The following is a 24,302-nucleotide window of genomic DNA, read 5'->3' on the forward strand; positions in this document are numbered from 1 at the left end:
CCTTGTGAAGGATCGAGTATCCTTCCAAATGGCAGATTTCAGAGCATTAACAGGCAAAAGAACAATCTCTGACAAGCTGTCAGAAACTGGAGAGTAAAACCAAGGACGGAAATGCCAGATGGCAGAATTTTATGTTTTTATTAACACAAATACAATGTGTACACAATCTGTCTATTCGTTTTCTTCGCTGCGCAGCCTGGCATTGGGATTGGTGACTCTGATGGCCAGCTGGGCTGCTCTTTCCACAATGGCTTTGCGGTTCTTGGAGGAGACGTTGTGAGCAATCTCAGCACAGTAAGATCTGGAAGAGAATCCATGAGTGGGTAAGGAGCAGGCCAGCCCAGAACATCGTGTGTTCCACTGGGAAGGTAACAGCGTTGGTCACTTCACCTCCAGAGCCACAGCACTGGGCAGAGAGGGTGCTGGTAAATGGTTGCTGAATGACAACACCTGCATACCCCAAATTCCACACTACTAGCAAAGCTCTCAAAGCTGCAACAAAAAGCACCCTCACTCCCCCCTTATTTAATCCTCACAGAAGCCATGTAATCCAGGTTATCACCTCCATTTTACAGACGAGGTGGAAATGAATTTCCAAATCACATATTCAATAATGAACAGGGCCAGGATGGCTCAGCCCCAGACCCCAGGTTGAGATTCTCCCTCAGTCTTTCTGGCCAAACTGCCCAACTCAGGGAAGTCTCAGGGAGCTTGGACTTGCTCCTGAAAAGTTTTGGAACTGCAAGTAGCAGAGCAGACTCCAACAGTGTAATTAATCCAAGGGAGCTCCCTGATCCAGACCATAAATATTTTACTTGTTTGATGCAGATAAAATTCAAGTTGAAAGTACCATTGGCTCAAGCCACCCAGTGAGTAGCAATACCTAACATTTCCTGAGCATGTGTATACCAAAAACTGGTCTTATCCATTCCACACAGCTAAACATATAACAAATTGGTCTAATGAACAAACTTCAGTAAGGAGGTGATCTGAAGCCATAAAAGGTAGATTAAGAAAAGATACTACCTCTGGAATTTCAGCAAAGAGAAGACTAAGGAGTGATTAAATAAGGCAACGAGTATGTACAGTTTAAAATAGGTTAACAGTGAGACAAGCAGAACAAAGCATTTTTTTGTTTTATATAAAGGAGTCTACTCAATCGCAAAGTAGCTACATTTTAAAATGTTTCCATAATCTTTGTTTTCAAGAAGACTTAAGTTTTATTACACTTTTGGGCTCCCCCCTCCCCATATTTTCAAAAACCATATGGATAAACTCACCTTATCCATATGTATTTAATAATCACACTGTACATATTTTAAATACTTTCCATGGTGCTTGGGCATTTTCCATATGTGACAATTTTTTAATATGTTATTATATTTACAAATTGTCCATTTACTGTTGCAATGATCAGCTTATAGTTTCCCTGCATTTTATTTAAGCATAAATGCCCAGAAATGAAACTTGTGGATTAAAAATCATGGTTCCTGATACTGCCAACATTTGCACTACATTCATTTTTTGCTACACAACAGGTATAGATTAGATTGGGCCTCCACCATTATTAATCCCTATGCTCACCCTTTCTAAAAAAAATTTCCAGTATTTCCATGTCTGGTTAAATCTCCAACCTACAAACTCAACCAAATATGGTTTCACAAAAATCTTGTATTGTCTGTGCATAACCCATAGACACAGACAATAGGGTGCTGAAGGGGGGCAGGGGCGAGCTGGAGGGGGACAATGGGGAAAAAGGGGACATGTAATACATTCAACAATAAAGAATTATCCTTTAAAAATGGGTTCACTCATTTTTATTACCTGTGTCTTCCCATGAGCATTATTTTCTCAACCCACTGTCCTAGTTTTGGCCTAAGCAAACCAGTCTCACACAGCTCACCAACTGTCTTTCTTAAAACAAGAAAGCAATGTTATGACCCCTCAATTCACTCTCGCATCTATACACTGTTTAAGTGCCCTCTGCCTGTAGTCTTCCTTTTCCCTACCTCTTATCACACTCTCTATACATCAGACAGCACAACATTCTGAAGAAACCTGTGGCCACAGTTAAAGTGCTCCTTAGGTCTGAAGCTACCCCTCACATAAATAAAGCAAAGTTCTGAAAATGACTGCCCAAATGACACAGCAGTGTTTGTGGTGTTAATGCAAGTCCTTCTTTTTGGGTCTCTACACTTTTCAGGACAAGCCGTCATGCGCCCCCACCTCACATTCCTCCCAAAGGATTTTAAAGTCCCTAAGAAGCATTCACTAAGCTCCTGGGAGAATATACAACTCCACATGCATTTTGAAAGGTCTAGAGCCCCTACCAAAAATGCTCACAGATGCATACTTCTAGCATCTGAACCCAGAGGGGGGATCCAACTCACTTATTGCACATCAGCAGCACTTCAAGCTCCTTGACGTTATGGACCAGGAACTTCCGAAAGCCACTGGGCAGCATGTGCTTTGTTTTCTTGTTGCTCCCATAACCAATGTTGGGCATCAAGATCTGGCCCTTGAATCTTCTACGCACCCTATTGTCAATACCCCTGGGTTTCCGCCAGTTCCGCTGAAAAACAACACATAGATGGGTTAGTGTCTATGCAGACTGCCAACTCTTCCTTTAGGAAGAAAAAAGGGCACCAAATGAAAACTAACAGTAGCAGTCTGGGTTACAGGCTTTCACTATTTATGTATTTTTTAGTGAAGAAATAAAGGGCTCCTGTGGACCCACATCCACACTCCCCCTAAGCAAAGGAAAAGCATATTACACACCAACGGAACATGAGGAGATTGTGTAGTTAAGATGAAGAGAATGGTTCCCACAATGCCCTCAAGACTTAAGTTTTCTCATCTATAAAGTAAGGATAATTACCCCTCGTACCATCAAGGCCACCTGAAATAAGCCTCTGGACACCTCAAAACAGCCAAGTGTTTAAGTTCCAACTTACACTCCAAGAGGCTGAGTTCCAATAAATGCCTAAGTTTCTACAGTGAGCTCTTCCACCAGCCAGACTTGTTGACTCACCTGCCAAAGGTAATCTTCTAAGTGATGTCAGAAACCCAATAGTAGCTGATTCAGGAACCCTTTTCTTCACCCCAACATAACACTTCCACCCCGGACCACATACCTTAATTTTGACATATCGGTCTGACTGGTGCCGGATGAACTTCTTGGTCCTCTTTTTGACAATCTTGGGTTTCACGAGGGGTCTGAGGGCAGCCATGGTGCCTTTAAAAGAGACAGGTACCTTGAAACAAAGCACAGTCCTGACAAGAGGCTGTCCTTGCCCGGGGCTTCAGCGCTGTTGCAGAGTGCCTTCCAATCGCCAGCTACGGAGCAAGCAGGGAATGGAATGGGTACCTCTGCCAGGCTGTTTTCCCTCCCGTCTCCGAAGCTGGCAGAATATTAGCCAACTCGCCAGACGCGGTCCTGGGAGGTTAGGCGTCGCCTCGCCCACTCAAAGCCAAGAAAGAATCCCACTGGCTGGCCCCAAACAAACTGGCCCCAAACGTCCCCAGCAGGCAAAGGGGCAGCAGATCCTACGCCCCAGTGTCCCAGCCGGTCCCATCTCCTTTTAGTTATGCCGGCATTTGACAAACCACGTGAACTGGAATCTGTTTTCTCACCTATAAAAACGGAGACACTAATGCACGTTGAACGCGTGCCGTGCCCAGACTAGGGCAGGCGTTTGGTAGAGAGAAACCTCTAGGCTCACTTCTAAAACGCCCCGGGGCCTTTGAAATGCCATTCTACCTGAAAATCAACTCAAAAGTTACCTTCCTCAAGTGTCCTCAATTTGCTCGCACCCAGTAAATAGTAAATGCGCAGCCCTCTCCCATTGATTTCCTCCAAGACAACGACACAGTTACAGATTCCCAGACATCCTGACCCGATAACCGAAATTTTGGTAACTGGGCGAGTCAACACGCCAACTCGGTTTCTTTCTCTTTTTTCTTTTTTTGGCAGCTCCGCCGCAGCAGTAAACCCAGAGCCAGAAACTATGGGGAAGGGAGCGTCGGGCAACAGAAACAGGTTTTTTTTAAACACATGGGCGGATATCGCTGATCTACTGAAGTAACCTATCGACTCGGGCCCTGGCCAGTGAGGCTGCAAACCCCGGATCGCTCCACGCCCAGCGAGGGCCCCCTCCGTTTGGTTTCAATCGGCGCCCCGCGCCCCCACGGCTCAAACAAGCTGTCCCCAGCTCAGAATGACTCCAAGCGGCCGCCGTAGGAGCAAACGTCCCCGGCAAGCCAACCTCCAACACCGGCCGGGTCACCTCGTTGTATTCCTGTAGGCGATCCAGCCAGGCAGCGAGGAATACACCCAATGAGACGACCCCTCGGAAGGACAAGCTTCCTCACCAGGGAGCGACTGGGCCTGATGGACAACCCGGAGACACAGATGACGGACGATTATAACTCACCGGGTAGGAGATGGCTGCCACCTCCACAGGCAGCGCCGAGGAAGAGAGGGGACGGTGCCGCGCGAGGCCTGATGGGACTTGACCTCTGGGTCCTGGCAGGGAAAAGGAGAGCACTTCCGGTTCTTGGTGGTTCAAAAATAAACGTCAGAGAAATAACACTGGAAAAAGCTGAAGGTTACCTGTGTTTTAATAGACATTAATGCCTAGGAGTAGTACTGAAAAATGTTCAGACCTGCTGTTGGGACTACGTAGGATATTTGGAATTCATTCTGAGCTTCTAAGACCTGGTGGGGGCACTCACTTCCGCCAGAAGTTGAAGCTGCTCTTCCGCCTCCAGCTTTTTTTTATTATTTTCGCCCTGTTTTCTTCTGCTCCAAAGCGCGCCTCTTGTGGGCCAGGAGGAAGCAAAATAAAGACTTCGTAATATGCTCTTCACGTGAGTTATTGTAAAAAACAATGAGACTACGTAAAATAGCTATCATGCAATGGGATTTACTATCCTTTCCACCATTCTACGAAGTAAATATATTATTTTACATATGTAGAAAGTGAAATTTGGGGGTTTGACAAAATCCACACTTCTAACCATTAGGTTAAAATGGCCAAGTTTTTAATTGTTATTTTTGGTTTGTTTTGTTTAGTTTTTGGTTTTAAGATTAGCGGGAGCCCTAGCCGGTTTGGCTCAGTGGGTAGAGCGTTGGCCCGTGTACTGAAGGGTCCCCGGTTCGATTCCGGTCAAGGGCACATGCCCAGGTTGTGGGCTTGATCCCCAGTAGGGGGCGTGCTGGAGGCAGCCAATCAATGATTCTCTCTTATTGATATTTCTACCTCTTTCCCTCTCCCTTCCTCTCTGGAATCAATAAAAATGTATATTTAAAAAAGATTAGTGCAAAAATCAAATTTCAGAAGAAAAAAATGTCCCTGGATCCCACAATACTGATGTTATTAGTGATCTTGATAGGAATAATTCCAGGGGCCAGATGGAGACAGTTGCTGAACTGGATGTGTTCTTAACTGAATGAGAAGTGAGGAGAGCGAGTGTTGCCAACTCCGTCATGAAATTTTGATTGTGAAGGGAAGGGGCATTTGAGACCCAAAGAAGTGAACCGTGAACTGTGAAGTCAAATGTCTTGTTCCAGGCCACATATTTGGCAAACAGAGTTGAGACTAAAACCCCTTTGTGAATCACACCTCATGAACCCTGCTTATCCTGTGGTCTGTGGGGAGTCACATGGGATGCAGAGCAGGGAGCACTGTGTTAATAGCTGCCCATATCTATCTATGAACCAAGAGGACACTGTTGGATTCCGTCATGTGGTCAGGGAACATGTCTGAGTTGGGGGCTTGATCCCCAGTGGAGAGCGTTCAGGAGGCTGCCAATCAATGATTCTCTCTCATCATTGATGTTTCCATCTCTCTCTCCCTTTCCCTTCCTCTCTGAAATCAATAAAAAATAATTATTTTTTTAAAAATAGCTGTCCATATAATGGAAATGGTTTTGACAGCATCAGATGGGTTAATCAGACAAAGAGCTCATGAACCAGAGCGCATGCTTCCAATTGCAAAAGACTCGGGAGATTTGGAAGAAGTAATCCAATGGCTCAGGCTTTGGGGGGGATGAGAGACATGGCGTTTCTCAGAGGAAGGCACAGGGTTCCCAACACTGCCTGCTGCTTCCCCTTGGACACTGAGATCCCAGGGTCAGAGGCTGGAGTTGCAGGCAGGCATCCATCAACATCCCAGGGAGTGTGCCTGTTGTATTACCTCAGGCTCAGGACCCCAACTTTTCCAAACACCCTCCTAGCCACAGCTGAGTAAGAAATCACATCAGGTGGATCACAGGTGACATGCTAGAAACTCCAGTCTGGTTTATTTCAAAAGGGCAGGGAAACACCCCAAAACTGCACATCTTTCCCTGGACACATCTGCCTCTGAGACCCTGGACACCACTTTACTCTGGATACAGCTAGCCCCAGGCCATCCCACTGAAATGATTTCTTCTGTTTGGCTCTTTGACACTCCTGGTGTCTATGGCTCTGGGCTGCTAGCTGCACTGGTGTCCAGCCCAGGATGGCTGGGTCTGACATCACCTGGGCCACTCTAGTCGATGTAGTAGATCTTGGGGGCATTGAAATAAACACAGGTCAAGTAGTCCCTATTCCTAATGGGCCATCACAGATAGGAGTGGTAGGTGGCTGGGTAAACTGGGGGCCGCTGTTGCACACAACTGAATAGCATCAGGCTCCGGTCCACAGTCACAGAGGGCAGGTAGAGCTGCAGTTTGTCCAGGAGGTGACCCGGCCAGAAGAAATTGGGGTGGGTACGCTGTGGACCACGGGGCCTCTTCTCCTTCAGCTTCCTGGAAAAATGAGAAGACACAAGGAAGGTTGTCATGGTGGTGAACAGGGCAGGGCTGGAGCTCCTCAGCGAGCAAACCAACTGTGGCCATTGAGGAGGAGTAGCATTGCATTTCATGCTTCTATTACCCTGTCTGCCTTACCAGTAAGGACCCAGAGGCCTAGAGAGGATAAGTCATTTCTCCCTGACAAGCAGCAGAGTGTTGGCTTGACTCCAGTCTGCTCCCTCTAAAATCCAAACTCTTTACAAGTACATCATCTGTTCTCTAGAAACATTTTGATATGGTATTAAGAGTACAGCCTCTGGAGCCAGTGTAGCTGGATTGAATCTGTAAGAAACATGCCTCTGATTTATCTTCATAGAAAAGAAACAGCATCTGGCCAGGCCATTGCTGAATTTCCCCAGAGCAAACAGGATGTGGGGGTGGGGAGAGAGGATGAGAGCTGTATATGTGGCCGATAGCACATGTCCTAGGATGATGCCCCTAGCCAAAGAGAGGTGGAGGCAACTAGAGAAGGCCTCAGCCCCCCCCCCCCCTTTTTAAAAAAAAAAAAAATAACCCAATGGGAGACAGTAAGACCTAGGCGACCTCTTAGGAAATAGGTGACCAAATTAGTCCTCAGCCAATGAGGAACTGGAGGAAGTCTAAATAAATAGGCTATGTTCCTTGCCCTGTAAAATGGGCACCCACTCCCAAGAGTGTTATTAAAAGTCTCATTTTTGCCAGGCTTCTGTTTCCTAGTCCGTCATTTGAAATTTGGACAGGTAAGCCATTTCTCACAAGTCCCTGCTCCACCACTTTAACAGATGTGTGACTTTAATAAGAAGTGTTCTGTACCTCAGTTTCCTCTTCTGTAGGTTGGGTATGTGAAAAGTAACTTCGCAGGGTTGTTGAGAGGATTGAAATGAGTTAACACATGGAAGGCACCCAAAGCCTTCCTGGCACTCTAAGTTGTTTCCTGCCTCTCAGCTCCTAGGCACTGCTTCCCCCTGGACACTGGTCCATACCACCCCAGATGCTGTGCTAAGAGCACCGTGGAACCTGCAGAGTCCCAGGCACCTCCACAAATTGAAGCTAGACCTCCTCTCATCTACCCCCCATCCAGAGTTAGATGATTTGTACAGACCTGGTGAATTTCTCAAAATCTTCAAAGTCCATTTTCTTTGACTGTTTCCTAGTGGATAAGAGAGAAAGGTATCTAGTCAGGAGAGGGGAAACCCAGGTTGGTGGGGTCTCAGAGGGTAAGTTGGAGGCCTCAGGATGGGTCCATCTCTGAATCTAAACCAGAGCTTTGAAAGGAGAATTTTTTTTTTCTATTTGGGTGGGGCCCTAACTCTGGCCTCCCATGCTCCAGTGGAATATAGAGTGGGCTTGGGTCAGCCAGGCCTGGGCTCATCAGCTGGCTGGCTGGGTGACTCTGGGTAAGTCACTTCCCCTTTCAGAACCTCAGTTTCCTAATTTCCCAGAATGGAGATTAGTGATGAGAGATGCTCAATAATCTGCATCATTTCTGGGCCCCCAGCTTCCACTTTCCCTGCCACAGCTGAATCCAGCCTTGGAGATAAGGATGGTAAACACCAACTCTCCAAACCTTGGGCTTGGCAGACATCACTAATCAACCACAGCACTCTTTCCCAGCTACCCTGCATTCAGCCTCAGAATCTTACACAGTACAGTCTCAGTAGCAACACGAACCCAATGCCCATCCCTGCCCTCAGTAACCTTTCTTTATCCTTTATACGTGGCCTACCTAAGCATGGACAAGAGTCCTGTCCTCAAGTTCCCTCCCACCTCCTAGGTTCTCGGTTCAGGATCAGAAAGGCCACTACCGCCTGCCTGGCTCATGCTTACTTCTTCCCAACCAGAGTGTGGACAGGGCCCACCTGCAGGCCCAGGCCACTCTTGCACTTGAGAACATCCTGACAACAACAGTCATTGCTTGGGTACCAACTATCTGCCAAACAACATGCTAAGAAGTTTACATGCATTTTTTCTCTTGTCCTCATTGTATATAGTAGGAGCTATTATGCCCATTTTACAGATGAAGATGCTGGTGCTCAGCGAGTGAAGTACTTTGTCCATTTTATCCGAAGCTTGTCTGATTGCCACTCAGCTCTGCTGCATCCCAACCGCCCCCAGCCCTTCTGTCCATACCACCCCAGTGGGCAGCTAGCATGGACCCAGAGTATGGGTAGGTCCTAGGCCCCTCCCCCCTCATGGTATCCAGTCAGCTCTCCCCTCCTTCTCCCATGCTGGCCCCATCCCTCTGCAGGATTCTGCTTGTTCTCCAGTCTGCAGTCACCATGGTAGCTGGCTCATCACCTGCCAAGTTTCACCTCCTTCCAAAGAAGGAGATTGTCTTTTTCTTTTCTTTTCTTTTGAGAGTATATGTATTAAAGCTCGAGACAGTGAAACAAGGAAGGCCTTAGGATCTAAGAAGCAACAGGAGAGAGCCTCCATGGGACTCCTTTGGCTCACTGGAAAGTCAGAGAAAGGGCCTTGGAGACAGGTTCAGGGCATTAGCCCGGATGAACTGCCACTGCCCATTGCTCCCTGGTTGTGAGTCTCATGGGGACTCTTAGTGTTTAGGAGATGCAAACGTGAGAGGGAAGAAAGGTGTGGGCGTACTCCTGGGGGGCCAAGAAGGATATTTTCTTAGAGAGGACTCCAAGTTAACCTGAGAGTCAGACATAGTACCCAGTGCAGAGTTCTTTTCTCCTCCCAGGAGCTATAAGCCCCTTCCTGCCAGAGAAGGTGGGGCAGGGAAAGGGGCTGTGCTCTGTAGCACTCATGACACTGGGCCCATAATTGGTGAGGGGCCTCCTGATTCTCTAAGAAGGCTCTCTTTTTAATCTTTCCAGAGAGCTTGAGATCACGTAGGATGCAGCCAGGATGGTAGCTGTGTGGGAGTGAGGTGAGGTGGCTGTAGACCTTAGCCATATGCCAGGGGGGACACTGGGGACTAGTCAGGCTTGGTGACTCGGTTGGATGTTCAGGGTTAGGACAGAGACACTGGTACAATATGACATCCCAAGTAAGTCAGCATCCCAGCTTCTGTAGCTGATGGACAGCAGCAAGGCAGGAGGCAAAAGGAAAGGGGGAGGTGGGGGGAGGGGGGGTCTGACACTCAGCTTGTTGGTCTTCTTAGCTGCAAATGCTTTGAAGCCCAGGGACTTGAGCAGGGCTGCAGTTGGGCTGAGGAGGAGGTCCACGTAGTAGCCTCCTGGCTGCCGGATGGGGCGCACCTCGTCCTTCTGGAAAATGATCTTGTCCCCTGGGTACAGCAGGGCTGTGAGCAGCAAGAGAAACATGGCCTGTCAGCCCAACACCCCACCCCACACACCTGAGGTTTTATTTTATTTAAAAAAAATAATAAAGTCACATTTTTGTTTAAAAAGATTTTTCTTATGTACATCTTTTAACTTTTAAATTTTAAATGATTATAGATTAAAAGTAAATTGCAAAAATTGTGCAGAGGGTCTCTTACCCTCCAACCATAACGTGGCATATATAGGCATTCCTGGTTTTATTGCATTTGGCTTTATTTCACTTAACATGTGGTATTTCTTTTTTTTTTTTTTTTTTTTTACAAATGGAAAGCAAAACCCTCTACCAGTAAAAAGATTATGACTTGTTTTATTGGGATACTTGCTTCTGTTATAGTGGTCTGGAACGTAACATGCAATATCTCCAAGGTATGCCTGTAGCTACTGCAAGATCAGAAAATGGAGTTGGTAAAATACTGCTACCTGGACTAGAGTTAAGGGAGTTTATAACCAGGTTCGCAATGGCCCTGGGGCTGGGGTGTAATTAGGATAGAGTATGAGGCCGCACACTCTACAGGGGTGTTCTCGTCAGGAGTCCTAGGAAGAGGTGTGTATGGAGAATTTACCTGAGGCTTCACTAGGTTAACTTAGACCTAATTGATGGCAGTTTTCTCCTTACCTAGAGTTAGTCGCACAGATAACCTTGGTAGACTTTTTGAAGAAGTGCAGTACATTAAAAACACTAGGCCAGGGTCTCCATCTTCCTGCAGCCGTGGAGTAATGCTTGTCCTAAGATGGTAACTGGCCCAGTATGTAGCTCAGTTATTTAGAACGTCATCCTGATATGCCAAGGTTTTTGGTTCCATACCCAGTCAGGACACATACAAGAAGTAACCAATGAATGCATAAATAAGTGGAGCAACAAATCGATCTCTCTCTTTCTCTCCCTCCCTCCCTCCCTCCCTCCCTCCCTCCCTCCCTCCCTCCCTAAAATCAATAATTAAAAAAAAAAGTTGGTAAAATCCAAAGACCTCAAATACTAGAAAAATGAGGGGAAGGTTACACTCCTGATTATTAATGTTGGTTATTTGTTGGAGGGCAGGGATGTGCAGGTGAGAAAGGAGAAGAGGGAAGGGGATATGTAGCACCAACACTTTAAAAAGGTATATAGGGTGCTCTCCCTCCAGGGAGCATACTCTCACCTTTCCCTTCCCCTCCCTCTCCCCAGCCCGGCCCAGGCATTTTACCATTAGCTTCCTCACTGCCAAGCTCTAAGGGCCCTTCCTTTACCTCTATAACTTACTTGCTAAGCCCGTTTCTTCTAGGAATTACTTTTTCTACCTCTGTAATTTACCTAATAAACGTTCTCTTACCAAAAAAAAAAAAAAAAAAAAAGGTATATAGGGTTTTAAAAATACATTAAAAATACATACATGATTTTTAGAATATGATTTACAGAAATAATTTTGTGTAAATGGAAAAGAAAAATAAGTTTGTGAAAGGACAATCACCGAAATATTAATGGTGGTTCACTCAGGCTGGAGTGGGATTTTTATTTTTATGTTTTCAAAAAAATTTAAGTGAGCAAATATAAAATAAAAGGGAAGAAAAACAATGAAGCTGTACTCACTGGGGGGAGGGCAAATGCCTCAGTGTTCTAGAATTCTGGCCCACGAGTGGGAGACCTGGAGTCTGAGCTCACCGCATACTAGTCTAGTACACGGACTCGGACATCTCAGTGCTTGTGCTTCTGTGTCTGTAGCAGAGCAGGCCCCTGCCATAAAGATAGCCAACGGATAGTGGCCAGGACAGCAGGACTTGTGCACCTCCATCGAGTATTCTAGAAATCCCACCTAAGAGCAAAGCAGGCTGAGCTGTTCTTCCCCTCCTTTCCTTCGTTCTTCCCAGTGTCCCCACAGCGGCTCTAGTCACAGATGGAACTAGAGTCTTTTCCATCTCGGTCAATCAAAGGCAAGAGGAAGCCCACCCACAGATGCTCCTGTGAACCCATGAATGTGAGATCCTGGCAACGGGAAGCTCATAGACCCGGGAGCTGGCAAAAGCCAGCAGTGGAGAGAATCAGTAGTTGCTTGATGCCTGCTGACAGGAACAGAGAGAGATAGAGATAGAGAGAGAGAGAGAGAGATGGATGGATCTGCTGCTCCACCTGTTTATGCACTCATTGGCTCCTACATATGCCCTGACTGGGGAACAAACCCACGACCTTGGTGTATGGGGATGACGCTCTAACCCAGGGGTGGGCAAACTTTTTGACTCGAGGGCCACAATGGGTTCTTAAACTGGACCGGAGGGCCGGAACAAAAGCATGGATAGAGTGTTTGTGTGAACTAATATAAATTCAAAGTAAACATCATTACATAAAAGGGTACGGTCTTTTTTTTTTTTTTAGTTTTATTCATTTCAAACTGGCCGGATCTGGCCCGCGGGCCGTAGTTTGCCCACGGCTGCTCTAACCCACTGAGCTACCCATTCAGGGTGTGACTGTTAACTCTTGTTCTTGGGTAAGTCTCCCTGTGTGCTCTTTCTCAGTAAACCTCATTTTCCAGCTCCCAGTATGGCCACAGCTTCTGCAAAGTTCCTACGGGAAAACCTCTGCCCTCATGCAACTTGCTGTTAATGTTTTTTAAGCACAGAGAGGAACCTGCCCATTAACTTTACAAAATCATCAGTTTGGGGTGCCAGCATTGCTCTGCGGTTATTATGGAAATATCGCTCAGAAGCACACAGTCTACTCGGAGACGTGGAGGGTTCAGGTCTGTTTGGATGTATGAAAACACAATTCTTCCCCCAAGCACAGGGTGGAACCAGTATGGAAGTCTCGGTGTTGAGTCCTGTTGTCTGAGCAGGGAGCAGAGGGCCTCATCAGAGCCTGACTCCTGCCTGGTGCATTCCTACCCAGTGCTGCAGAAGGACCACACAGGGGGCCTGGCTAGGGAGGCGGTGTTGGAAACACCCAGTACAGCATAGCAGTTGTCACTTCTACCAAATCTCCCTCTTGGAAACTGGGATTGTTCCTTTATGCTCAACTTCAGGGCTCCCTTGCTCGGAACTCCTGTTCTCGAGAATGCCAGCTCCCCAAGCTCATCCGGGGAGCCCAGACCTCCAGGCTTGTAGAACTTGTGGAGCTACAGGTTCTAAAACTCCGTATAACAGCAATGCCCCCGCCACAAGTTACAGCAGCTTGACTGGGTGCATGTCAGCTGGGGAGGGGCAAACCTCAGGTGAACATCTGAGGCATCTTTCTGGGGCCAGACACAGAGGCCCTTACCTTTTATGAGGATGTCCTCCGTCAGCGGGAGGCCATAGTACTGACAGACCTTCTGGCACTTCAGGTAGAGCAGAAAGGTGTCCCTTCGGAACAGATTGATGAGCTCGCCCATCTCCCCGGGGATGGTGGACGGGAGGCAGTGGTTGTCAAAATGCTTATTCCCACTGCGCACCAGGCGGCACTGCTCCGTGTACTGGATGGAGGGGATTGTGAGCTGCAAAGAGAAAAGCAGTTGGCACACACTTCCCTTCACCTTGCCTCTTTCTTCCTGGCCTGAAGGCTGACAATCTATGTTTCTACACAAGGTCACCAAGAGGGGCAATGGCAAAGAATGGGACCCAAGTTCAGGTTTTGAAGTCAGTGGCCGGGGAGAAAAATCACACATGGTCAGCACATGCGGCCGTTGTACAGATGTGCACACATGCTGGTGTCATATATACGGTAGGGTACAGTGCACATGCGCCACATGTGTCCTATTGAAACGTTACATACAAGGGTTTAGCTGCATGAGAATTCAAATTACGTGCAGCCATCTGTGACTTGAGGTGGAAGCCACATGTTAAGGATGGCAGAGCGAGGTTGAAGAGGCCTGGGCAGTGTGTAGCCACTTCTGGCCGCCTTATTTATTTATTTACAAGGAAAGAAAAATCAATGTCTTTTGAAAACCCCTAAATCCAGAATCAGTAAAGTACATCTTACAGGCCAAATCTGGGCCACCACCTGGTTTTAGAAATGAAGTTTTATTGAAACACAGCTGCACTCATTTGTTTAGGTCTGTGGCTGCTTTTGTGCTCCAATGGCAGAGCTGACTTGTTGCGAGACAATAGGGCCCAAAAAGCCTTAAAACATTTATTATCTGGCCCTAGGAAAGTTTGCCACTCACCGCTCTAACATTTTGGATTTTCTTGTCATGCAACTGAATCAGATCTTAGTTGGTATAGCATTTACCAATACCTAACATTTTATTATATAAATGACATTAAAATATGTGTCTATGTGTAGTATTATATTAATATTGTCTGCCTCCATGGCTAGACTTTCTAGACTGGCAGCTTCTTGAGGGGCTGTTTTGTTGTCTGCAGCACGTAGAAGAGTGTCTGGTACATCACAGACTCAATGAATATTCATTGGCTGAATTAATTCAGGCAATCAATTCTTCCTTCCGTTACTGGTCATGTATATCTGGAGTGCCTACTCAGGGCCACACCCCATGCCAGGCTCTTGGGTTCCCACTGTGATGAACACCCAGGCCTGGTCTCAGGATACAAAATCATAATTAAAGAATGGGAGGAGGGGCCCTGGCCAGTGTGGCTCAGTTGGTTGGGCATCATTCCAGGCACTGAAGGCTTGCTGATTAGATTCCTGGTCAGAGCACATGCCCGGGTTTCAGGCTTGATCCCCATTAAGGGGTTTGCAGGAGGCAGATGATCAACGTTCCACTTTCACATCAATATTTCTCTCTCTCTAAAAACCAATTTAAAAATCTTTTTTTTTTTTTAATATATTTTATTGATTTTTTACAGAGAGGAAGGGAGAGGGATAGAGAGCTAGAAACATCGATGAGAGAGAAACATCGATCAGCTGCCTCCTGCACACCCCCCACTGGGGATGTGCCCGCAACCCAGGTACATGCCCTTGACCGGAATCGAACCCGGGACCCTTCAGTCCGCAGGCCGACGCTCTATCCACTGAGCCAAACCGGTTTTGGCGAATTTAAAAATCTTAAAAAAAAAAAAAAAAAAAAGGAAGAAGAATGGGCCCGGCTGGTGTTGCTCAGTGGTTCAGCGTTGACCCATGAACCAGGAGGTAGTGTTTCAATTCCAGGTCAGGGCACATGCCCAGGTTTCAGGCTCAGTCCCCAGTAGGGGGCATGCAGGAGGCAGCCGACTGATGATTTGTTCTCATCATTGATGTTTCTAGCTCCCTCTCCTCCCTCCCTCTCTCAGAAGTCAATAAAAAAAAAAAAAATCTTTAAAAAATCTATCTAAAAAAAGGCCTTGGCCAGTGGTCTCAGTGGTTAGAGTGCCAGTCTGGGCATCAAAGGGTCTTGGATTTGATTCCTTATCAAGGACACATACTGGGTTTCGGGTCTCCCTGCCCCCATCGGGGCACATGGGGGAGACAGGTAGTTGGTGTGTCTCTCTCACATCAATATTCCTCTCTTCCCTCCCACCTCCCTCTCTTCCACTCTCTCTGAAAAGTAATGGAAAAAGTATCCGCAGGTGAGGATTAACAACAACAACAAAGAATGGGAGGAGGGGAACCTGACACTTTCAGAAACATTATCGCATTTCATTTTCACAGGAATCTTGTGAGGTAGGTATTGTTCTTATTTTCCAGACGAGGGAACGGAAAGGTAAAGCATCTGCTCCCAAGTCGCAGCAGCTAGAAGGGGTGCAGGTGCAGGGGATTTGCCCCGTGTCCTCCCACTTTGGCTGGGGTACCTTGGTCTGTCGCTTCCTCTGCCGGTACCGCTTGCCGATGTCTTCCATCTCCTCCAGGCTCAAGGGCCTTGCCTCCATCTGAGTGTCAACCACAGGCACAGCCAGCAGGTCCATCTTGGGAGCCTTTGGAGCTAAATTCACCTGCTTCTTGGACAGCTGCCGAGACAAAGCTTTGCGCTTGGAAGACCTAACATAGTCTGGAGAGAAGAGATGAAGGAGGGACTGAGAGGGTGCCCAGCCCTGGAATCCATCAAGCAGTTAACCAGTGTCACCACGCAAGCACCAGAACATCCCTCTGCTCCTATTCCCTGTGTCCAGTCAGTGCCATCTGCGATACACCTTGAAGGAGCCCCTTCTCTCCATCTCCACTATGGCCTCCTCCCTCACCTGTACCATGGCCTCAGCCTTCCTGTTTCGGTTCTTATTCTCTAGCATCCTGTTTTCACCAAACAGCAAACAGGACCTTTAAAAGATATAAATCACATCCCTTCATTCCCCTGCTTAGAACTCGCTCCTGTCTTTACACAGCACTTACACTAAAACCCAGAATCCTCTCCTTGGTCGGCAAGGCCTTGCAGGATTTGGCCTCAGCCAACCATCTACCTCGTCCACTTGGCCCATCTCCTACTGTCCACTCCTCACTCACTCCACCCATTCCCCCCCCCCCATTTCTTTCTGTCCCCTGAAGATTTTCCTGTCTCAGGGCTTTGCCTCTGCAGTTGCATCTGCTCAGGATGCCCTTCCCCAGGCTGGCTCCTCATCAGTCAGTCACTCAAGTGTCAGCTCTGATGGCTGCTTTTCAGAGAGGCCCTCCCTGACCCTCCCCCTCCTCTCTCTCTCTCTCTCTCTCTCTCTCTCTCTCTCTCTCACACACACACACACACACACACACACACACACACATACACACACACACTATCCTATTGTCTTCAAAGCATTAATCACTACTGAACATCATCTTGGTTAACCTTTACATGGAAACTCATTGAAGGCAGGGGCGTTGGCTTTTTCACTGCTATCTCCCTAGTTCCTAGAAGAGTCTAGCTCTAGCACATAGTAGATGTTCAACAAAGATCTAAATGAATCAGAACATACTATTGCCCCTGCCCTGGTTCAGGCCTGCATCGTCCCTGGCTGAAATCCAGGCCCTACCACCTTCTGGTTTGAAAAAAGTGGACAAGTGGTCAGCCTCTCTGAGCTTTAGCTTCTTCCTTGAAAAGCATGAATAGTAGCCCTGTCGTCCAGGGACTTAAAAGATAAATTGAGCTAATGCTGTAGGTAAAGCTACCCAGCTTACAGAGGGTGCCCCCAAATGCTACCACCTTCTCTCTTGTGAGCCAAGGACCCAGACTCTTGTCCCTGCTGCCCCTTTAGGCAAAGCAAGAGACTCCCAAGTCTGCTCACCCTACTTACTGCAGCTCTCCAGAGAAAGAGAACTCAGCTATGACAACTGTGATAGCACCATTTAAGCAAATACCTGTTGCTTGGCTTCAAGTCTACTTATGCTATATAATAAAAGCCTAATAAAAGCTAAGTGTCTGGTCATCTGATCGTCTGTTAACCGATCAAAACATAATATGCTGCCGAAACCGGTTTGGCTCAGTGGATAGAGCGTCGGCCTGCGGACTGAAAGGTCCCAGGTTCGATTCCGGTCAAGGGCATGTACCTGGGTTGCGGGCATATCCCCAGTGGGAGATGTGCAGGAGGCAGCTGATTGATGATTCTCTCTCATCGATGTTTCTGACTCTCTATCTCTCTCCCTTCCTCTCTGTAAAAAATCAATAAAATATATTAAAAAAAAAAACATAATATGCTAATGATATGCTAAGGCTACTCAACCACTTGCACTGACCACCAGGAGCAGTCGACTAGTCGCTATGATGTGCCCCGACCACCAGGGGGCAAACACTCCAACCGGTAGGCTAGCTTGCTGCTGGGGTCTAGCCAATTGGGACTGAGCGAGATAGGCTGGACATGCCCTGGAGCCCTCCTGCAGTCTCTCCCCAGCTGACCAACCTCCCACATCACTCCCCGGCCCTGATTGTGCACCTGTGGGGTCCCTTAGCCTAGCCTGCACCCTCTTGCAGTCTGGGACCCCTTGGGGGATGTTGGAGAGCTGGTTTTGGCCCAATCCTGCTTAACACAGAAGCCGCCTCCTGATGGTCAGTGTGCTCCCACGGGGAGTACCGCTCAGCCAGAAGCCAGGCTCACAGCTGTCACAGCAGCGGTGGTGGGAGCCTCCCCTGCCTCCACAGCAGCACTAAGAATATCCAACTGCCGGATTGGGCCTAAGCCATCAGTTGGACATCCCCCGAGGGCTCCAGGACTGCAAGAGGGCATAGACCGGGCTGAGGGAGCCCCCCCAAGTGCATGAATTTCATGCACTGGACTTCTAGTTGGTAAATAATAGGCCCCAAATACCTTTGCTGCAAATATGTATCATGGCACACTGGGGTCATTCACTCAATGACTTGCAGCCAACTACATGGAAAACAATTAGCTTTGGTGATTTATAATGAAAAGGCTAAGAGAGCACGGGTTGGAAAGCACTCCCAACTCAAGGCGACCCTGATGGTGTGCTGGACATGAACGGTGCAAGAGATTACTGCTGTTGGGGTGGTGAGACCCAGGAGGCAACTATGGGGGAACTCAGGTTCACTGGGACTTGGTGGGAGTGAGGGTGCCTCTGCCCAGTAGCTTGTTGAGACTAGAGGTCAGAAGTCTGCATGCTATGCTGTGACACTCCAGGGGACTGAAGAATGGATGCTCTAAGGAACTGCCTGCTGTCCTCAAAAGAACCAGCCAGTGAGGACACTGAGCACCAAGCTCAGTGTGACTGGGGACTCCAGAGGCACTGCCTAAATCTTCACCTGTGCAAGGAACCCCTTCCACTACCCCGCTAGGGTTCTTCCATGACCTTGGGGAGGATGAGGAGCTTCTCCTCCTCAACTGTGTCTGAAATTAAGTTCCTGACAACCTGGAAGGTGGGGGCAAAGCAAGATTTGCATCATTTAGAAAAAGAAAGATGTGGTTATGTTTGGGGAGGGCTCTGGAATGGTGGGTGGTGGTTAAAGGAGGGCTTTAATATTATCTGTAGCTGTTCAAAAATTTTTTATATAATAACTAACCTATAAAGAAGCATGATGCACCCTTGTGTTGTAAATTCATATCCAGAGCTATGGCAAGTACATTTCTAACTTGCCTCTGTGCGTCTACACAGATGTGTCTCTAGAAGCCCATGGCTTGGCAAATGGAACCAGAGCTGTGCACAATCTGTGCAAAACTCGTATCCCTCCTTCAAAACCCAGTCCAGATAGTAGAATACCAAAGTAGACTTTGAACATGTGCTAATTCTGGTTTCTGAATTTAGTTTTTTATCAACAAGGTGGGGAATAGTAGTAAGAAGGCCTTGGACCCACATACAAATAGAAGGGCTTGGCATTGGGTTCTCAGCCTATCAAATGGGCTTTGGTGGGCTGAATCCACCCTTTGAGAACCATCCCTTAAGGATAAGGACTGGGACTCATCCAGCTTTTAATGGACAAGGTAGCTTGGTACTCCAGAAAATATCTACTTGTTTGACCTCTGGGCCTGGACATTCCAGAGGCTTGGCCTACCTACAGTAAGCCAAAGTTGGAGAACACACTCAGGAAATGAGCCAAGGCTGCCTCTACCATGCTTGCTCCAAGATTGGGGAAGCGAAGGCACGGGGGTGGGGGTGGATACCTACAATCCTTTGTAGTTCTCAGCACGCTTTTCTGCTGAGCCAAGGACCACTGCTTGTAGGTGTTGCTCAGGCTATCCATGGTGATGTTGTTGTGCTTCCCCAGAGAGCAGAGATAGATCACAATATCCTCTATCTCCTGGTTTCCCAGAGGGACTTCAAGCTGAAGAGAGAAGAGAAGCCCCAAATTGGACAGGCTCCGATCCAAATATCCCATCAGAATGGCCAAGGCCTTGTCAGCCTGGCCCCACCTTTTAGTCTGGTTTTATCTACAGCCATTCCCAGCTCCAAGGTCCCTGCCACAAGAGCTCAGAGCCCTTTCCTGGCTGCAAACACACCCCTCAATTTCTCACCCTTCCCATTACTCAAATGCCTCCCTTTCAAAGCCTGAAAAACTTCTATCCCTTCTTCAAAACCCAGTCCAGATATGCCATCATCTTTGCAGAATCTGTTACATCCTACTCTGGGCTCCCACCTGACTTCTTACCAATCCCAATGCCAGCTTTCCTATGATAGATTTGAAGAAGGATTTCACATGTCTATCATTCTTGCCCATGAGGGACACATAAGCCTCCCTTAACTGAGGGTAAATAGGATCAAAAATATGATACATATCACTCTTTTAAGGAATGAGCAACTTTGCAGGAGCACAGTGCTTGCCAGCCTAGCAAATATTCAAGAAGAAACATTTTAAAAGGAATATAATTTTGTTCTTCAGCTTCTTTAGATAGCAGTCATTGTTACTGAGCTTTTTATAAAGCAGATCAGAACTCTCCAAGTATGAAAAGATTTAATGTTTTGTCATCTTGGTTATGATGAAAAACAATTTATCTTTTTTTTGTTTTCAATGCTTTGAAATGTTCAGATAAGTACATGTCATAAAATGATGATGTGAAAACTGGGATGATTTAAAATCATAAAAGGTGTGGCATCAGCTTTCTAGAATTATTTTATAAGGAACCTTGTATTTGAAGTATATAAAAACTTAATTCAGCAAACTTTTTCTGTAGAGTGCCAGATAGTAAATATGTAGGCTCCATGAGCCATATGGTCTCCGTCATAAGCCCTCAACTCTGCCGTCATAGCATGAAAGCAGCCTTGACAATCCATAGATGACTGAGTGTGGCTGTGTTCCAGTAGCACTTTATTTACAAAAACAGGGAGCAGGCTGGATTTGACTCCAGGGCCATAGTTAGCAGGCCCCTGCACAACCAACAGAACCTTCTATAATGATGGAAATGATCTCAATCTGTGTGTTGCAGTAGAGGAACTACTTACCACAAGCGACTATTGAGAACTCAAAATGTAGCTGGTGTGACTGAGGGACTGGACTTTTCATTTTATTTATAATTAATTTACATTTGGAATAGCCAGTGAAATTGTGGTCCAGTACCAAGGGTATCACTGGGAGCTGCACAGAGATACTGAGTCAGAAGCTGCTTTTTTTTCTTTTAGTAATTTTTTTTTTATTGTCTAAAGTTTTACATATGTCTTCTTTTTCCCCAATTGACCCCTCTCCACCCAGCCATTCCCACCCCAGGCAAGCCCCCACCGCCCCAGCGTCTGTGTCCACTAGTTATGTTAATATACATGCATACAAGTCCTTTGGTTGCTCTCTAACCCCTCCTCCCCTACCATTTGTCTCTGGATCTATTCTTGTTCATCAAATTATGTTGATCAGTATATCCCACATATGAGTGAGATCATGTGATATTTATTTTCTCCGACTGGCTTATTTCGCTTAGCATAATGTTCTCCAATTCCATTCATGCTGTTGCAAATGGTAAAAGTTCCTTCTTTTTTATAGCGGTATGGTATTCCATTGTGTAGATGTATCACAGTTTTTTAATCCACTCATCTGCTGATGGGCACTTAGGCTGTTTCCAAATCTTAGCTATGGTGAATTGTGCTGCTATGAACATAGGGGTGCATATATCCTTTCTGATTGGTGTTTCTGGTTTCTTGGGATATAGTCCTAGAAGTGGGATCACTGGGTCAAACAGAAGCTGCATTTTCATAAAACTATGTGATTCATATGCCAGTGACAGTTGGAAAAGCTCTAGAAGGTTCTAGAGGCAGGACTGAAGGCCCAGCAATCTCAGTGCTCAATTCAGGGCAAGGATGGGCAGCTGGCTGATTATGGGGCCAGCTCTGCAGACTTTCCACTCAGACTTTCAAGGTCAGACCAGTGCAGGGGTGGTTTTAGGGGTTTGATGTGGCTGCAGGTTAAACCGCATTTTCCCATCTGGCTTTACAAGTGATAAGACTGATAGTTTGAGTTCCCGGAGTTTCCTTTTCACTTGGTCCAGGGTCGGGGGTGGCAGCCTGGACACCCTCCCCACTTAGGCCAGCCTAGAGGGAGCACGGGAGGTACTTACCACCTTCAGAGCCATAATGAACAGCTCCCTGGAGATCACCTGGTTATTGCTCTGTTCCACCCTGGCAAATATATCCAGGATCTTCATATTGTGGCTGCGCAGGTAGGAGTACAAGACAAACAGGGCAGAGGGCTTGGGCAGTCGGAGCTGGGGTATCGGTTGGTGGAATGGTCGGAGGATTTTCTTCTGCACGAGGAAAGCAAGTGGGACAGAAGGGAGAGTTCAGGGGAGACAGGCCAATGAAACATGATCCCCGGAGTTAGGGAGAAGTGGGAGAGGGAGAGGCTGAGCAGCTCTGAACAGACAGCAAGATGAAGTGCATAGAACACTGGATTCAGGCAACCGCAGGACAACTGCATTCTGCCACAGAACTCCTGGGAGACTTTGCTTTGCTGGGCCTCAATTTCCCATCAGAAACAAGAGGCTTGAACAATATGAGAGCTAGAATTTCATTCTTATCCGCATCTCTCTGGTCAGACCCGTCAGTATTACAATCCCACCGGGCTCTCAGTGCACCAAAATACGTGCTTCTGCTTGGAGCTAGATCTCCCACCTCCGGCCTTTGCTCCAGCTGGGCCTTCTGCCTGAGTCAATGCCTTTCCTTCTTTCTCTACCTGTCCAATCCTCCTCCTCCTCCAATTCCAGGTGAATGGGAACATTTAGAAATAACACTGCCTCACCTTGCTGCAGCACCCTACAGTTTACAAAGGGCCTGCCTGTTCCCTAGCTTACAGCTCCTCTGTGCTCCAGGAGGGGTGGGACCCACATCTATTCACGGCCTGTAGCAAACTGTAAAGTCATTCTCTCTCCTGGGGTGGTTTTTAAATATAGCCCCAAATCCTTCAACTCTCCTCCCCGCTGAGATGGAGACTAATTCCCCTCCCCTCAGTGGAGGCAATACTTAGTGACTTGCTTCTGACAAACAGAGAGGTAACAGTGCTGAAACTGAGACCTCCTGAGACAGGTTCTAGAAGGCACTGCGCCCTCCTTGTTTTCTCTTGGACCATTCACCGCTGCCATGTGGTGAGGACACTCAGGCAGCCCCATGGAGAGGTCCATGCGGCTAGGAACTGAGGTGTCCTGCCAACAGCCACGTGAGCAAGCTGCTTCGAAGCGAATCCTCCCACCCTAGCCAAGCTTCAGGTGTTTGTGGCCCCCACCAGCACCTTGAGATGAAAAGACTCTGAGGGAGAGCCACCAAGCTAAGCTCCTCCCAGATTCCTGACTTGCAGAAGGAGTGAGAAAATAAGCCCTTCCTGCTTTAAGTCATGTTGGGGTATTTGCTACCCAGCAATAGATAACTAATGCGCCTCTGTTTAAGGACTTCTGTTTGCTGCTCTGTGAAATGGGGTGAATGATCCCCATCCTGCCCCTCATCCCCTCATCTGGCAAATGGGGCTGCTCACCTTGGTGGGGCTGGGAGGAATCAAGTGGGCCATCAGCGGGGCCACAGGATGCTCCTTGTGGGTCATGCGTAAGATCTTGGCCTCTGAAGGCGTGAGGCTGGACTTGTTCTGCAGCCACTTGTCTATGTTGACACATGACTCTAGTTCCTGCCGAAATTTCAACCTCTGGCTCATCCAGGTTCTCACATCCTCCGGGGGCTCTTGGACGTCCCCGGCTTCCAGGGCTTTGAAGCTGGGGATGATTTGTGAGGGAGCCTGGGGCTGTGGTGTTGGATTGACGACGGAGGTTGCATCTTCCTTTCGAGGCAAGATGATGATCCGCCGGCGGCTTTGAGGCAGGTGGAAGTCCTTCTGCTTGAACTGCTTGAAGCAGTGGGCAATGACCAGTTCAGGGTTGAAGACGGGACTCCTGCTGGCATCTTCATCACTAGTCGAGGTCTGAGACTGGCAGAATCCTTGGGGGAAGATCGTTAAAACATGAGTTTCTTTCAGGAAGAGGACTAAAGGAGTCAGGAAGGGAAAACTCTTTAGCACCAGGCTGAGTACTATTGAGAATTTAGTCATTCGTCAAATCAGCTTTTACTGAGAATCACCCAGGGCATGGCACTGGCCTGGTGCAGATCCAAACAAGGGTGGGTGCCCAACTACAGTACACTGGCACAGAACAAGGTAGGGTAGCCAGAGGGATAATGAGATACTCTCAGCCACGGGAGAAGTACAGAAGGAGAGACCCATCATGGAGGGGGGACAGACATGCACCTTCGAGAATGAGTCTGGTTTTAAGGGGTGGAGGGACAGATGTGGGCAACATCGCAGGGGATGGGGTGGGATTTGGGGATTTCAGGGTTACTCAACATTTTCACAAGTTGGAAGCACATTGTGTGTGAAGGAGGAGGTTAATGAGAATAAAGTTGGAGTCATCTCTAATGCCAGGCAAAAGGGTTTAAACTTTATCTTGCAGACCATGGGGACACATTTAAAATATGCTCCTCACTGCTCTCGC

The 24,302-nt window shown here is 47.4% G+C and overlaps 2 protein-coding genes across 3 annotated transcripts; both read right to left on the reverse strand.

Moving 5' to 3' along the window:
* Positions 1-112: 112 nt before the first annotated feature.
* RPL32 (ribosomal protein L32) lies at positions 113-4,488 on the reverse strand. Of its 2 annotated transcripts, none has more exons than XM_081105633.1 (4): positions 4,434-4,488; positions 3,135-3,235; positions 2,391-2,572; positions 113-301 (listed from the first exon to the last, which is right to left on the reverse strand). In XM_081105633.1, the coding sequence occupies exons 2-4, from the start codon at positions 3,228-3,230 to the stop codon at positions 172-174; spliced, it is 408 nt and encodes a 135-aa protein (XP_080961759.1). In that variant the 5' UTR covers positions 3,231-3,235; positions 4,434-4,488; the 3' UTR covers positions 113-171. The 2 variants fall into 2 exon arrangements, with proteins under 2 accessions (XP_080961759.1, XP_080961758.1); XM_081105632.1 differs by having other exon boundaries at positions 3,135-3,336; positions 4,434-4,479.
* Positions 4,489-6,533: 2,045 nt separating this feature from the next.
* On the reverse strand, positions 6,534-23,863 carry EFCAB12 (EF-hand calcium binding domain 12; the record flags this gene model as incomplete). Its single annotated transcript, XM_081106632.1, is given in 9 exon segments — positions 6,534-6,605; positions 6,609-6,792; positions 7,919-8,025; positions 9,918-10,081; positions 13,348-13,561; positions 15,792-15,988; positions 19,522-19,678; positions 21,894-22,079; positions 23,300-23,863. Coding segments are annotated over 9 exon segments (1,845 nt in total).
* Positions 23,864-24,302: the final 439 nt, after the last annotated feature.

The sequence above is a fragment of the Myotis nattereri genome, assembly GCF_964212035.1.
Source record: "Myotis nattereri genome assembly, chromosome: 14".
Taxonomy (NCBI): domain Eukaryota; kingdom Metazoa; phylum Chordata; class Mammalia; order Chiroptera; family Vespertilionidae; genus Myotis; species Myotis nattereri.